This window comes from Lagopus leucura, unplaced genomic scaffold (assembly GCF_019238085.1).
Source record: "Lagopus leucura isolate 7727_CA_CO unplaced genomic scaffold, USGS_WTPT01 35276-6_obj-0_obj, whole genome shotgun sequence".
NCBI lineage: Eukaryota > Metazoa > Chordata > Aves > Galliformes > Phasianidae > Lagopus > Lagopus leucura.
The window spans coordinates 55,775-70,725 of record NW_024963103.1 but is presented as its reverse complement, the minus strand read 5'-3'; the positions used below and the strand labels follow the sequence as shown (position 1 = coordinate 70,725).

The 14,951-nt window shown below is 45.3% G+C and overlaps 1 protein-coding gene across 1 annotated transcript; it reads left to right on the top strand.

Moving 5' to 3' along the window:
- Positions 1-401: 401 nt before the first annotated feature.
- On the top strand, positions 402-11,424 carry LOC122190994 (gametocyte-specific factor 1-like). Its single transcript, XM_042891192.1, has 7 exons — positions 402-536; positions 5,478-5,569; positions 6,966-7,092; positions 8,006-8,092; positions 8,509-8,569; positions 9,461-9,549; positions 10,824-11,424. Coding segments are annotated over exons 1-7 (480 nt in total). The 5' UTR covers positions 402-514; the 3' UTR covers positions 10,826-11,424.
- Positions 11,425-14,951: the final 3,527 nt, after the last annotated feature.

Here is a 14,951-nt window from a genome sequence, read left to right as displayed (position 1 = left end):
TACCAGCCTGCCTGTATTTCTCACTAGGTGCAGAACACCCTCCTACACTTTCCTTTTCCAGTTAATGTACCTACAGAAGCTTTTCTTATTCTTTCTGCCTCTTGCCGTGTTCAGGTCCAGCTAAGCCTCCTAACCCTATCCCTATATACCTCCCACAATACCCACCCCCACTTCCATTGCCTGTGCATTTCCTTTTTGTTCTCTACTTTGATCAGTAGGTTCTGGTTCAGTCATGCCGATCTCTTACCTTCAATACCTTGAATTAATTGCCTAGAACTGAATTTATTGAGATCACCGCAGATGCGCAGAGGGCAGTGTTGCCAGGAGACACCGCGCATGCGCAGAGAGAAGAGGTTGCTAGGAGACACCGCGCATGCGCACGGGGTAGCGGGGCAGCACGGCAGGTGTTTTCCAGCCGAGGCGGCGAGGAGAGGCGGTGACCTTCGACTCCGCTCTGCTTTTCTCTCGACGCTCTGAGGGCTTTCCCGGCCCGGTACTGCAGCCCTTCCCCACTATGGAGGCAGAGGATGACTTGGGTGAGGCTCGAGGCGGGGTCGGTGGGTGGCAGGGGAAGGTGGTCCCTTGGCGCTGCGGGCTGGGCTCGGTCCGGCCTACCCCGCCCTGCTCCCCTGCCCCTCCTCGTCCTGAATCCTAAAGCAGAGAAAGCCGGACGGGAGCTGGGCACGCTGTGAGCTGGCAGGGGGTGTTGCAGGCTGGTTCTGTCTTTGTGTAACCGAGCTGATGCTGTGAATCGAGCAGAGGGAAATCTGCAGCTTCTGTAGTGTTTTCCAGATGTTTTGTGTGCGTGAGCTGCGTTTGCTGCTGCAGGTAATTCAGAGTGTTTGGGGTGCTGACGTTCTGATGGGGGAAGGTTGCTTTTCCTACATCAGCAGGAGCCTAAAAGCAGAGCCTCAGCATCTTGCTGGGATTGGTAACACTGGTATCTGGTGGCCCGCCTTTTGCCTTGCCTGGGCCGCATATACATAGCTTGCACTGAAAGTATTGCCTCTTATTTATTTCTGTGGAAACTACGGTGGCTACAGAGAGCTGTTTAATAGTGCACATTCACAGTTATATTTAAAAAAAAAAAAAAAAAAAAAAAAAACCAAAACACTAATTTTTGACATAATCAGTACCATTAACAGTGGATTTTTGCCACTAAAGAACACAGTGCATGTGTGCTCCTCAAAAATCTGTGCCAGCAGAGGTGACGTGCTCTTACTGCCACCATTGCTTTCAATGTAAAGAATCACATTACCAATTGCATCACTTGTATCAGAAGTAGTGTTGCCAGCGGGAGTAGAGAGGTAAGCAATTATTCCTCTATCTTCAGCTCTGGTGAGGCAGCACCTCAAGTACTGTGCTCTGTTCTGGCCCCTCACTACAGGAATCACACTGAGGCCCTTGAGCGTGTCCAGAGAAAGGCAGCAGAACTTTGAGGGGGCTGGAGCACAAGTGTTGTGTGGAGCGGCTCAGGGAGCTGGGATTGTTTAGTCTAGAGAAAAACTTCCTGGAAGGAGGTTACAGTGAGGTGGGGGTTGGTGTCTTCTCCCACATAACTAGCAGTAGGATAGAGGGAATGGTCTCAAGTTGCAGCTGGCAAGATTCAGGTTGGACATAAGGAAAAATTTCTTCTCTGAAAAAGTGGTCAGGCGCTGGAATGGGCTGCCCAGGGAGGTGGTGGTGTCACCATCCCTGGAGCTGTTGAAGAAACATCAGATTTTGTACTGAGGGACATGATTTAGTGGGAAAATATCGGTGTTAGGTGGCCAGTTGAACTAGATGATCTTGGAAATCTTTTCCAGCCCTGGTGATTCTGTGGTTCAATGGAACGTACCACCCATCACCTCGCTGTGCTCACATCCACTGTTTGGTCTCCTTTAATGTTCAGCGAGTGTGCGTGAATGTCGGTGGGTGCCATTTTTTTTTGCGTGGAGGAGCTCAATTCCACATCTTTGCTTCATGCACATGTCAGTGCCGGGTGCCATTTTGTTAGCTTGTGCCTCTCTGCCATCTGCCACATGGCAACGAATGTAATGGATATTGGTGGGAAGGTGCAGCCTCAGCTGCTGCGAGTTAGACGTGCCTGCTGTGGGCACAAGAGCAAGGCCAGTGTGTTAATTAGAAACTTAGTCAGCAGCCAGTTATTTTTGTAAACAATTTCTTGACCAAACACAGCCACTGACCTACTTAGCACATCACCTTTTGGCCAGCTAGCACCTCCCAATGGAACCCCACAACTAACAACGACTCCCTTGCAAGACTGCCATGTTAACGCAGCATGCATGATGTGAGATTTTAATGTGTAGCAATGCTCAGAACAGGTGGGCACTTTGAATTGTATTCAGCATGTCTGAATACTCACACAGTCTTTGTGCTTCAGCTCCTGTGTATGCACATTAGGTGGAGCAACCCATGTTCACCCAGCACTGCAATAAAGTAATGTTGGCTTTCTAACCTGACATTCAGGTTGGTGACATTCAATTTCCAGATTTTGGTGAAACCTCCTGACCTCACAGCGCTTCAGGCGATGCCATTATGGATCTTTCTCATCATCAGTGCCCAAAACAGGTCCGAAACTCCTGGAAGGAGAGTGTGTCCCAGCCCTGAAAGCTTTGCAGAAAGCAGGTGGCAAAATGGAGCAGGAAGGTGGGAGAGGGCACAGCAGGGTTGCACACCATGCTGTTCTGGTGAGTGAGTGGCAGCTGCAAACAAAAGCCATGTTTTTACACCCTGCTCTCTCTGTGTCAGGAAAGAGGACTCATTTTTTACTGCCAAATTAAATTAGTGTCCTGCTGCTTCCTGTCACCACTTTGATGGGCTCAAAACCACTCACCTCACTGCTTCGTATTGCAACTGAAATGTAAATGGTTAATGGGATGTACAGACTAGTGGAAAGATACTTTTGCAACATGAGGCACCTTTTAAAAAAAAAAAAAAAAAAATTCTCTGTTTTTTCATCTGCAGGATGGGAGTGCAGCCCAGTGACAGAGCAGGTCTCTGAAGTTGTAGGACAAACAGTCCTCGAGGTGTGGGTGTATGTATGGAAGATGTCTGGTTATAGGGATCATGAGCTTCCAGGTGACACAGGCATGCTTTGTTCTGTGATGGGTTCCCTACCCTGATATTATGAGACAGTTAATACGTACAGCAATTCTTAGGTGGGCACTTCATGGAAATTGTTGAATATTCACACATGTTGTGTATATAATCTGTGTGCTTAGCTGCTGGGTTTGCGTCTGGGTAGGGCAGCCCCCAGTTCACGTGTAATGGAGAATGCCTGCTTCCTAATACCATGTTGGTCTTAAGGAGTTTTATTCCGACAGATCTTGTCCAGTGACAGAGCCAAGGAGCATCCCAGTAGCTCGTTGCTGACCAGGGCAGCATTGTGGTTTCCATGCTTTTGTGCCCCAGAGCCTTTGCTTGCTGCAGTCCTTGGATTAATAACTGCATCTTTTTAGCTGGCCAGGCCAGCTCTGTGACTTTTGAGGTTGCAGTTTGATGTAGTAGTAAAGGCTCCCTTTCTTCTCCATCGTGTACTCATTCTTGCTTTCTTTTTTTGTGCTGATAATGCCCATGTAAACCTAATGAGATTCAAGAACACCAGGAGTAAGGTGCTGGGCTGGGGCAATCCCAGGTGTGTATATAGACTGGGAGACCTCCTTGCAAGCAGCCCTGCAAAGAAGGACTTGGGGATGCTGGTAGCTGAAAAAAGCTTAATATGAGCCAGCAGTGTGCACTTGCAGCCCAGAATGCCAACAGTACCCTGGGCTGCCCTGGCAGGTGGCAGCTGGGTGAGGGAGGTGATTGTCCCCCTCTACTCAGCTCTTGTGAGACCCCATATGCAGTACTGCTTCCAGACCTGTGGCCAGCAGCACAGGAATGATGTGGAGCTTTTGGAGAGGGTCCAAAGAAGGGCCATGAGGATACACAGGGCTGGAGCACCTATCCTGTGAAGACAGGCTGAGGGAGCTGGTATGGGAGAAGAGAAGGCTGAAGGGAGACCTTCCAGCATTTAAAGGGGGATTATACACAGGAGGGAAATCAACTTTTTCTATGGGTAGGTAGTAAAAGGACAAGGGGAAATTGTTTTAAACTAAAGGAGGGGAGATTTAGATGAGGTATCCGGGAAGTTTTACATGAAGAGTGTGGTAAGGTGCTGGAACAGACTGCCCAGAGAAGGTGTGGATGCTCCATCCCTGGAGATGTTTAAGCCAGGCTGGATGGGGCCCTAGGCAACCTGATGTGGTGATTGGCAACCAGCCTGCAGCAGAGGGGTTGGAACTAGATGTTCTTTCAGGTCGCTTCCAACCCAAGCCATTCTTTAATTCCAGTGAAAGCTGAACCTGTACAAAGCTTGTCAGAGCATCTTAATAATGAAGTCTTCGATTTTCAGCATTTCTAGTGACCCTTAAGTAAATGGTTAATGGCAGTGAGGTGCTGACAGCAGCAGTGTTGCACAGCTGGAGTGCAAAGAAGGATTAGGTTCTTCTTTCCTAGTGGCTCAGATTATGAAGTCAGCTCAGTGTGACTTGGGAAAAGCATCTCGATGAGCTGCCAGCCTGTGGGCTGCGACAGCTCCCTGACCTGGCTCTTGAGACAGCTGAACACCAATTGTGTGAGAGAAGAGGATGCGATGGCAGGAGAGAGGCTCAGCAGCAGCAGCCGATGCTTAGATCTATTTAAGGTATTTTGTAATCTGTCTTAAGTGCACCAAAAGCCTGTGCACAAAGGCAGAAATGAGGAAAGAAATCTAATCTGGCCTCCTGTGAGTGCACAACAAACACCCCCACAGGTAGCAACAGGTAGTGGGGCATCCTGTGCCTCCTCCTGGATGCTGCTCTTTTCCTCACCGAGGATATGGGAACGTTTATATGACATCTGTGTATGCACTTCTTCTGCTTCCCTGTTCGTTGCCTGTATTTCTAGGTGTTTTGATAACTCCTTAGCTCCTAAATAATTGCTTGATTTGGAAGAAGTTTCACTTGAAAGCTTCATGCATCCTGCTGCTTCCTCAGAAATTAAACTAAATTGTCTGGCGTCCTTCCTCCAGCCAATCTAGCTGTTCATCAAAAAAGACTTGGCTGAGAAGTTCCTGAGGGCCCTGGTGGGTGTATCATCATCCCAGAGATTCCCACCTAAGATAGCTGGAGAAGTACTGTGTCTCATTAGTTTTGAGTACCTGTGGTTACCCGTCTAATGTGGTATCTTAAGGAGCTGCTATTCACTGTACTGCTGACCTCTTTTTTTTTCTTTTTTTTGACGCCCCAAACTTGTAAATCGATTTGGTTTAATTATACAAAACAGGCGACTGCCTTAACGAGTTTCAAAGAAAGAATGACTCTTCTAACTTCCTGAGATGACATCCCTGATGTGGTGGTGTGTTTTTTCCACTTCACTCTATTAGTGATGTTACATCCTGTCTTTCTTACTAGTTTGTTTTGTTTTTTTCTCTCTCTGTTCTCCAAATCTTTTAGATGATCCAGAGAGATTAATACAGTGTCCATATGATAAACAACATCAAATCAGAGCCTGTCGTTTTCCCTATCATCTTGTAAAGTGCAGGAAGGTAAGCTGAATTGCTGAACACCAGATGGGGGTTGTGTGTGTGTATAAAAAGTATATATATAATAAAATACAAAGTTTTTATATAAAAAAGTGTGCATATTCTCATTCTTATTCTGTTGTCTGGATGACTCGAGTAAGTTCTTTACAAATGATCCCATTTAGTATTTACTTCATATATATATATGAATATATATATATATATATATATATATTAGAAATAGCTTCAAGCACATTGACTCACCTAAAACCAGTGTGGCTCTTCATGATCAGGTCAGGGAAGAATTCATGGTCTCTTTGAGATCAGGTAAGTTTTCCCATGTGAATTTCTAGAGACAATTCAGGCTGAGTTATGTGCACCTAATCTGTCTCATCGGAGTAGAAGTTGGATGTTGCAGTTTATTGAGTGATAGAAATGCTTCAGTACAACTTTTGTGTTTGATGTTGCTTAAAAGTATTTGATGTGCACATGTGCAGAACCTGGACATCCTGGCTTCAGCACATTTGGGAGAGAGTTTTGCTTGGTTTTGTTGTGTTTTTTTTTTTTTTAAACCTCTCCATCTGTTATCTAGAATTTGAATACAAGTGGTGTAATTGAAAGCATTCCATCCTCTATTCTCATCTGTACCCTCAAGGTTTGTTTTATTTAACCTATCAAATGCTACTATCTGAGTGTTGGTTTCTGCTGAGAGTTGTTCCTCTACCAGTAAGTTTACCAAATATATTTGTTTCAAAACAGTTTAGCAGTGCTGTGCCCTCCAGTGAAAATGCAGCTGTAGGTGAACGTTCTGTTCTCAGCATTTTGGGTAATCTTATGTGGTGCCAGGAGCTGAACTTAATTCCTCTGGGTCCCTTCCAATTATGGATATTCTGTGATTCTATTAATACTTGTTTTGAAAGGATTAATGAATTTCTGTGGCTTTGTGCTGACTTGCTTTACAGTATCTGAATGGTTTAGATTTACCTAACATCTCCTTTCTGTTGTTTTTGAAATAGCTTCATCTGTGCCTTAAACCATGAGGCCACGTTGCCAGCATTGCAGCAGATTGTAGGCTGTGTAGCTGAGGGTGTGTTTCATTTGAACCAACTCCTTTGTTTTTTTTTCTAATGAACTGTGTTTTAAATAAGTCTGTCAGACAGCTTTATCTTGCCGTTGTAGTAAGTATGGCCAATATTTTGCCATTCCTTGTTCAGTCTCTTTTAAAGCAACGTTACCAGTTACTGTAAAATCATAGAATGACTCAAATTGGAAGGGATTGTAAGGATCATGTAGTTCCAACCCGCCTGCCAGGCACAGGGTTGCCACCCACCAGATCATTTTCTCTTGCTCATCTGTGGAAAACACAAGGAAAAGTGAACTTGGTTGATGTGGTGCATGATTTCTGTGTTCCCTTTTCCAGAGTCACCCTGAAGTTGCAAAGTTATTGGCCACGTGTCCCTTCAATGCTCGCCATCTTGTTCCTCGAGCCGACCTCGTCGATCACATAGCGAAGTGCCGGGACAAAGGGTTCATTGAGCATGATATAGGTAAGAGAGCTTTGGAGATTAGGGACTGAAGGTCTCCTGTTTGTCCAGATAGTTCACATGGTAAACAAAACTGGAAGTCATTTATTGTCTGCAGTTTTGCAAGGCACAGCAGCCTTCAGAAACCTGAGCCTTGCTTCAGTTTATTGGATAGGTTCATTGCAACACTGCAGGTGTGCAAGATGGGCCTTGCGCGTAATTTGTTCCCAGGCTTTCTGAATAAAATGGTTGTATCCAAGACTGCATATTGACATACCACTGCCAGGAGCTGTGAGGCTTTACTTACTAGAAGGACAGTACAGATTATCTCCTCTCATTGAGGCTTGAGTACTGGTGCCACATGAAAAGTTGATTTGCATCAAATAGATGCTGTGAAAATCCCTGCAGTTGGGGCAACCTGAGTCATATATTCCCCCCAAGAGGTGGGTCTGCTCCTCTTCCAGGGTTTTCTGTTGTTGATTTGCTTTGTCTATCATACCATTCCTGTCTCCTACCCAGTGAAACAGCGTGGGTGGGTCTGTCCCAAATTATTTAGAGGGGCTTCCTGTGCTATATACAGTGTCTTTTCAGTTCTCTGCAGTGGCTCTTCAACTGCTGCCACACTAAAGAGCAGATAGATTTCCACCTTCTGTAGAGTTGCTGTGAGGCTAATAGTCATGCCAGCATTCATGTTAACAGGTTTTCTCTCCACTTAAGCATTCCTGCTGCCAACTCCCAGGGAATACAGCCATCTCCTGTTCTCTGAAAAAGCTATTTATGATTTCAGAGCAGTGTTTGGCTCCTGGGTGTGTCTAACCTGTTCAAATTACATGAAGTTTCCTCTAAAGCAAAGAACTGTTTTACAGTTTGATCCAAGTACTTAACGCTTCTGAAGCAGAACAGACTACAGGCACTGATTTTTTCTTTCTTCCTGAAGCACATTGTTCTTCTGGCTTCCAAAGAGATGAGGTGAATGCTGTAAGCACATGGCAGGCACCTCCATGTGATGAAGACTGGGAAACAGGTGGGGAACTTCTTCCTTCTGTGCTCTGCTGCCTTCTCCTGGGTTCTGTCCTCCATCTCTACACCATAAGTTCAGAGATGCCATTCACTTAGGTGCTGCATGTAAGACACTCTGCTTGTGCTCTGTACTGCTAAATCTTGGCTTAGCAGGCTTTTCTTGGCATGGAGGCATGCCTGCTGTGATTGACGTGAAGGTACACTTCCAAACATCCACCTTTCCCATAAAAGCTATTCTCAGCAGGGATAAAAATGGAGACATGATAACTTTTATTTTCCTCAGTTAAATAACAGTGAAACAGACACTTTTCAATATCAACTACTGTTTCCTTTTGAACACGTCAAAATAATGATGAAGATGCTCAGATATCTTACTAGAGTTTCTTAATGCTGAGCCTCATCATCTGTTTACTTTTGCAGAGTTGCTAGAGGAGCCAAATTCCCCTTTTATTTGGGGCATGACCAACTCTGGCATAAACAGGTAAGGAGTGCAAATTTCATAACTTACAACAGTGTTCTTTGTACAGAAAAATATTGCAACCTACTTCCAGTCCAGCCTTGACTGCTGGACATTTGCTGGCTTTGCTGATGTACAGACCCAGGGAAGAGGGGAAACATTAACAGTGAATGTTTTAATGCTTCTGGTTCATTGTTACCTTCTTCCTTTTGGCTGGCCCTTACAAGAGAAGGGCACTTTGAGGGGCTGGCAGCGTGCAGTTCTGCTGGATATCTGGCCAGCGTATGAGAGATGAGCCAATATGTTGACTTGGAGATGTGGCCTGATGCCTCCCTTTGGAGGAGTTTGTTCAAACAGTTACTCCTCTCCTCTTGAACTAATTTTTAGCTAGCAGTCCTTCATGACCACTTGTTGCTTTGTATGTGGCAGATGTGCTGGCGTAAGGGCCCTGTGTTAGCAGAAATCCCCTCCTGCCCTTTGTGAAGTGTAGTCACAGTATGGGTTTTGATGGAGGGCAGTTGTGCACTTGATGGAGCTGCCTTGCCAGGCGTCGCTGAGCCAACAGTAGATCACCATTGCAGGCTGTGTATGAGGTGTGAAAGTGTGTTCTAAGATTTGTCTAAGCCAGTGTGCAGAAACAGTTTTCCAGCTGGCAGCCCTGCAGTTATATGTGGGCTGAAGCATGATGCAGTCCTCCTGTAAAAGGTTTAACAGTGTTGTCTAGCTTCACTCATTACAATCTCTGGAAGACTTTATAGTGTTTAGAGCATATATAGGCATTCTAAATATCACCACTGTCAGGCAGCAGAGTACCATCTCCTTGTGTCCCTGTCCATCTGTTGTGTCCCTGCTCCATACTATAGTAAAGTGCATAAATTTGAGTAATTACATTAGTTAAGAACTAAATTCTTTCAGTTGCAGTGTTACCTCTGGACAAAAGAATTACCTTCCTTCAAGTGTACGTGCGCCTGAGTCCTCCCCATATGCTGCATCATGGAAGGATTGTGAGTAGAGTGCATGTGGTTTGGGTGCTGTAACTTCTGTAACAGTGACAGTTTATGAAATTTCTGGCTGTAGCAGTGCTTTGTGGGAACTACATGGGCAGGAGAGATACTATATAATATTCTTCTTGAGGTTTTCCTAAGGAATCTGATGTTTGGGTTATCTTCTGTATCTTTTCTCTGAAATAAAATATACAGATAATGTTCCATGTTCCTGACAGACTTATTTAGAGTGGTGCCAATTTGAGTACCCTGCTACCCAGTCACTTCAGCCTCATCTCTAAACAAGTCAATCCTTGCTACCCTCTGCTCACGCACACCCTCCCCACTTAGGCCACATGATTTTCCTGCTTTGTGTAGCTGTGCTCACTGTCAGGCCTAGTGAGCTCAGAGTAGGGGTAAAACTGGGACTGCTTAAACCAGCACTGCTAGGGAGAAAAAATATCTGAGTGCATCTGGAGGTGGGAGGAAGAGAGCTTCATGATGAAGTGACAGGTGCTGAAATCACAGAAGTCCTCTCAGGAGAGGAAAAGTAAGAAGCAACAACATGGGGGTTTGTACATCGTGCTGAAATGTGGTACCTTGGGCTGATACTTCAAAACAAGCTTATACATTTGCAAAAGAGGTGCATTCAGAGTTATGTGCTTAGGATGATCATGGTTTGGTGTTAGCTATAAGCGAGCAGATGTAGTTGTGCTGAGAGCAAGGAAATGCCCTGTATAAACCACAGCTTTGCATGAATCCAGGTCTTGGTGTAGAGGGAACGTGTGTAGTCCCATTTCAATGGAAGCTGGGAACCACACGACAGAGGAATTTCCAGGTATTTCTGCTGTGCACCTTAAAGTATGCCCTGCACCTGCAAAGCAGCACTGTGTGTTCCTCTTTTCAGAGCTGTAGGTGTCTCAAATGGTTTATGTGGATGCTGTATTGGATTTCTGGGGAAATACTAGGCTTTTTGCTGAGGAGATACAGAAAATTTTTCTCAGTGGTAACCAGTGGTCATAAGATCTATGGTTAGTGAAGTCATATTTGAGGGTCTTTTATAGCCTGCAGAGCATAAAATATGTTGTGAGAGTTTCTTCAGCCTTGAAGGAGGCTGAGACTTCTTATTGCATCTCTGCGTAAAGATTGGTAAAGATCATTTTGAGCAAACCTAGAAGTATATTTCTGTGTATGCACTTTCTGCTTTTTATCTTGTCAGCATCCGAGTGCGTCCACTAAGGATAAATCAGGGTTTTATAGCATATTTTCATTTATGCTCTTCTGTCTTCTTTCAGAAAGCATCGTGATGGTGTCATCGCAGGTTCCAGCCATTGCAGCTTCATCGTGTGGGTGTGTGGTGTTTCAATTCATACAGCAATGGTGAATCCTCTGTGAATTCCTCGCAACACACAGTTATAGCATGCAACCCTTACAACGTGCAATTATGCAGTCCTCACGATATTCACGTACACAGCTGAAATCTAGACCTAAGTATTCAGATTTCCACTGGAGTTTTGCTGTTCGTTCTTAAAGTTTTCCAATGCTTAGAGCATGTTTGAAAGCTCAAACACAACTGTTCTTTCCTGAGGGTGGGAAAAAGTTCAGTTTACTATCAGCACATCTAGGACTGTGGAATTGTTTGGATTAAACTGTATGCTTCCTAAAAAAAGATCTAAATTACAAGCACGAAAAACTAAGAAACAACACAAGGTATTTGTCTAGAATAAACTTAATGCCACTGATGTTTGGAAAAGAGTTCTCAAAATACTGACTTCTTACCATTAGTGTTACTGCCAGTGTAAAATAATGTAGCATAATGTGCAGAATTAGGCTTGGTTCTGTCAGGACTCTTGTTGTTCAGAATGACAGTTCATAATAAAAAGATTTTGAATCACATGGCCTTGAACCTGTTTTATGTTTCTAAAAGGCACCTATAGTGATTTGTTATACTCTTGTTCTGTTGAGTAAGCAAATGCTTACTCAGGAAGCCCTCTGATTTTACAGACAGATGCCCTAGTTCATCCCCATTAATGTGGGTTCTGTTTGATAAAGGAGCTCATTTAATTGTCATTTGGTGGAAGGCTGGCAGTACTTAGTGCAGTAGCTCCCTTACCCTAAACCACAGCAAGCAGGAAAGCTGTCATTTTGCTGCTCCCTATAATGATTTGGGAAGGGAAGATTAACTGGCTTTTTAAGGGCATAAAACAGCATGATGACCTTTCCTCCAGCATTAAGATTATTTAAAATCCAAGTATCATTTGTGGTTGGATTGTTGGGATGAAGCTCCCTCTGATTACTTTGTGTTCACCACAGGGCAAGGAATATTTTTAAAAGTGAGTTAAAGGAAGCCTATTCCAAAGTGGCAGAGCCAAGGGCTTTCGTGTGACTGTCACTGTGGCTGCACCTCTGTAGTTCTTTGTTAAATCCTTGGTGTCTCTTGTGATGGATAGGCTGTCCAGTGCTGGAGCCTTCACCCCTTTCTAGCCCCTGCTGGATGCCTCATTTTCACAGGGGAATCTGATGGTGCATAAATAGAAGATAGAATTAAATCTATTCAGGGATATAAAGGGGAACGTTAAGAAATTCTGCCGTTGTATCAGCGACAAAAGGTAGGCCAGGGAATGTGCGGGCCCTTTCAGGAAGAAACTGGAGACCTGGTCACAAGAGATATGGAGAAAGATATGATGCTCAGTGACTTCTTTGTTTCAGTCTTCGCTGGCAAGGGCTCTAGCCGTACTGCCCAAGCTGCAGAAAGCAAAAGTAAGAACTGAGAGAAGGAAGATCTGCCCCTTTTAAGTGAAGATTAGATTTGAGACCATCTACAGAACCTGAAGGCGCTGGTGGTCCATGGGACTCGATGAGATCCATCCACAGCTTCTGAGGGAAATGGCAGATGAATTTGCTAAGCTTGTTATCCATCATATTTGAAAAGTCATGGCAGTCTGGTGAAGTTCCCACTGACTGGAAAAGTGGGAACAAAACTCCCATTTTCAAGGAGGAAAAAAGATCCAGGGAACTACAACCCAGTCAGTCTCACCTGTGTGCATGGCAAGATCACGGAGCAGATCTTCCTGAAGGCCCTAATAAGGCACATGGAAAATAAAGGTGAGGGTCATTAGTGGTAACCAATGTGGCTTCATCAAGAGCAAATAATGTCTGGCAAACTTGGTGGCTTTTTGCTACGGTTACAGCGTCAGTGAATAAAGAAAGAGCAACTGACATCATCTACCCCGACCTGTGTAAAGCATTTGACACTGCCCTGCATGACATCCTGATTTCAAAATTGAACAAAAAATGATTTGATGGATGGACCACCTGGATAAGGAATTAGATGGATGGCTGCACTCAGAGATTTGTGTGCAGCGCAGTGGAGATTGGTGACAAGTGGCATTCCTCAGGGATTGGTGTTGGGACTGGTGCCAATTAACATAGGCAACATGAACAGTGGGATTGAGTGCAGCCTCTGCAGGTTTGCAGGTGACACCAAGCTGAGTGATGAAGTTGACACAGTGGAGGGAAGGGGTGCCATCCAGAGGAACATAGACTGGCTTCATAGTTGGGTCCATGCCAACCTCATGAAGGCCAAGTGCAAGGTCCTGCACCTGGGTTGGGAAAATGCCAAGCATAGATACAAGCTGGATGGAGAATGGCTTGAGAGCAGCCCTGAGGAGAAGGATTTGGGGCTGTCAGTTGATGAAAGACTCAACATGAGCCAGCAGTGTGGGCTTGCAGCCCAGAAGACCAATCGTGTCCTGGGTTGCATCAGGAGAATTTGACCAGCAGGACAAGGGAGGTGATTCTGCCTTCTGCTCTGCTCTTGTGAGACCCCACCTGCAGTACTGCATCCAGTTCTGGGGCCCCCAACAGAAGAAGGACATGGAGCTGTTGGAGCAGGTCCAGAGGAGGACCACAAAGATGATCAGAGGGCTGCAGCAGCTCCCCTGTGAGGACAGGCTGAGAGAGCTGGGGCTTTTCAGCCTGGAGGGGCGGAGGCTCCAGGGGGACCTTTTAGTGGCCTTGCAGTACCTAAAATGGCCTACAGGAAAGCTGGGGAGAGACTTTTTAGAAAGGTATGTGACAGGATGAGGGGAAATGGCTTTAAACGGAAAGAGAGTAATCCTGAGGGGAAATGGCTTTAAACGGAGAGAGAGTAGATTTAGCCTACAAAGAAATTCTTTACTGTGAGGGCGGTGAGACTCTGGAACAGGTTGCCCAGTGAGGTTGTGGATGCTCCCCTCCCTGGAGGTGTTCAAGGAGCAACCTTGGGAGGTGTCCCTGCCTTTAGGGAGGCAGGGGGGTTGGAGCTGAAGGTCCCTTCCAATCCAAACTATTCTGTGATCCTGTGACTCTTCCACCAGCTTGAGTTTTGTGGTGGCACAAGTTCTGTTAAACTCACTCTGTGAGCACTCATGGCTGCACCCTGCCTGCTGGGCCATTTCTGCCTTGTGTGAGTCTACCAGCTTAATGGCAACAGGACTGGTCTGACTAGAAATCTGCATGGAAATTTGGGATATAAACGGTTGTTTGTGTCTGCAGTTGTGATGGGTGACTCAGGAGGGAAGAGAAGAGGTATTTACATTTAGGCACAGATTCTTCTCTGTTGTGGAGCTTGCACGATTTAGCACATGCTTTCCATCAGCAGAATCACACTAGCCCAGGAAGAACATCCTTTCTCCAGCTTTCCCCCTCACTTCACCAGCCACAGAGCGCTGAGAAAGGGATTAACCGCTTTATTCTCCAATCCTGTGACCAAAGGCGGATTGCAGTCATTCATTTATTTTTTTCACTGTGCTGGAGTAAGAACGCTGGGGGGAGGGCCTCTTTATGTGCACTTCTTTTAAGAATCGAGGTCCTGGTAAGAGTGACTCGGATTCTTACAGCCTGCTCTTCTGGCACTCAGTGCTTTGCACCGCCTAGATCTCTGGGCCTTTTATTGCTGGCACCAGGAAGACCAATACAAGTCCATGCAATCCTTGTTCACAGTCTCTTTTGTGCCCTTCCACTTTTTCTATAGTTAAGATGAACATAACCCATAATTCCAGTTGTGAGGATTGTACTCACACCTACAGCGCCCGTATACATGATTTCACATCCAGGCTGATGTTCACCAGACCTGGAAAACTTCCACACTTCAGACCAGGATCTCTTTCCTCAGTGTTGCCTTCAGCTAATGGGAAGTTGGGGTAGTTGCATTTGTTCCCAATTGACATCCAGGAGAACAGCACTGACCAGTGCCCATTCCACCCCATCAAAGGAAGAAGGTTCCTTACTACTGTGAAAAAGCAGCTTTAAATCTGATCAGTTAAATCCTGCCTAGCTGTAACATAATCGCATAAATTCAGTCTTGAATTACATCGTCTCTCCCCCAGTGCAAAAGGCAAGAGGGTGAGAAAATGAGAGAAAATAAGGAAGGCTTTCTGTCA

Excerpts from the sequence above, each read along its gene's own strand:
- LOC122190994 (XM_042891192.1), top strand. The coding sequence starts at position 515 with ATGGAGGCAGAGGATGACTTGG. Across the intron at positions 7,093-8,005 it reads GTTCATTGAGCATGATATAG|CACATTGTTCTTCTGGCTTC; the intron begins GTAAGAGAGCTT and ends TTCTTCCTGAAG. Across the intron at positions 8,093-8,508 it reads TGATGAAGACTGGGAAACAG|AGTTGCTAGAGGAGCCAAAT; the intron begins GTGGGGAACTTC and ends TTACTTTTGCAG.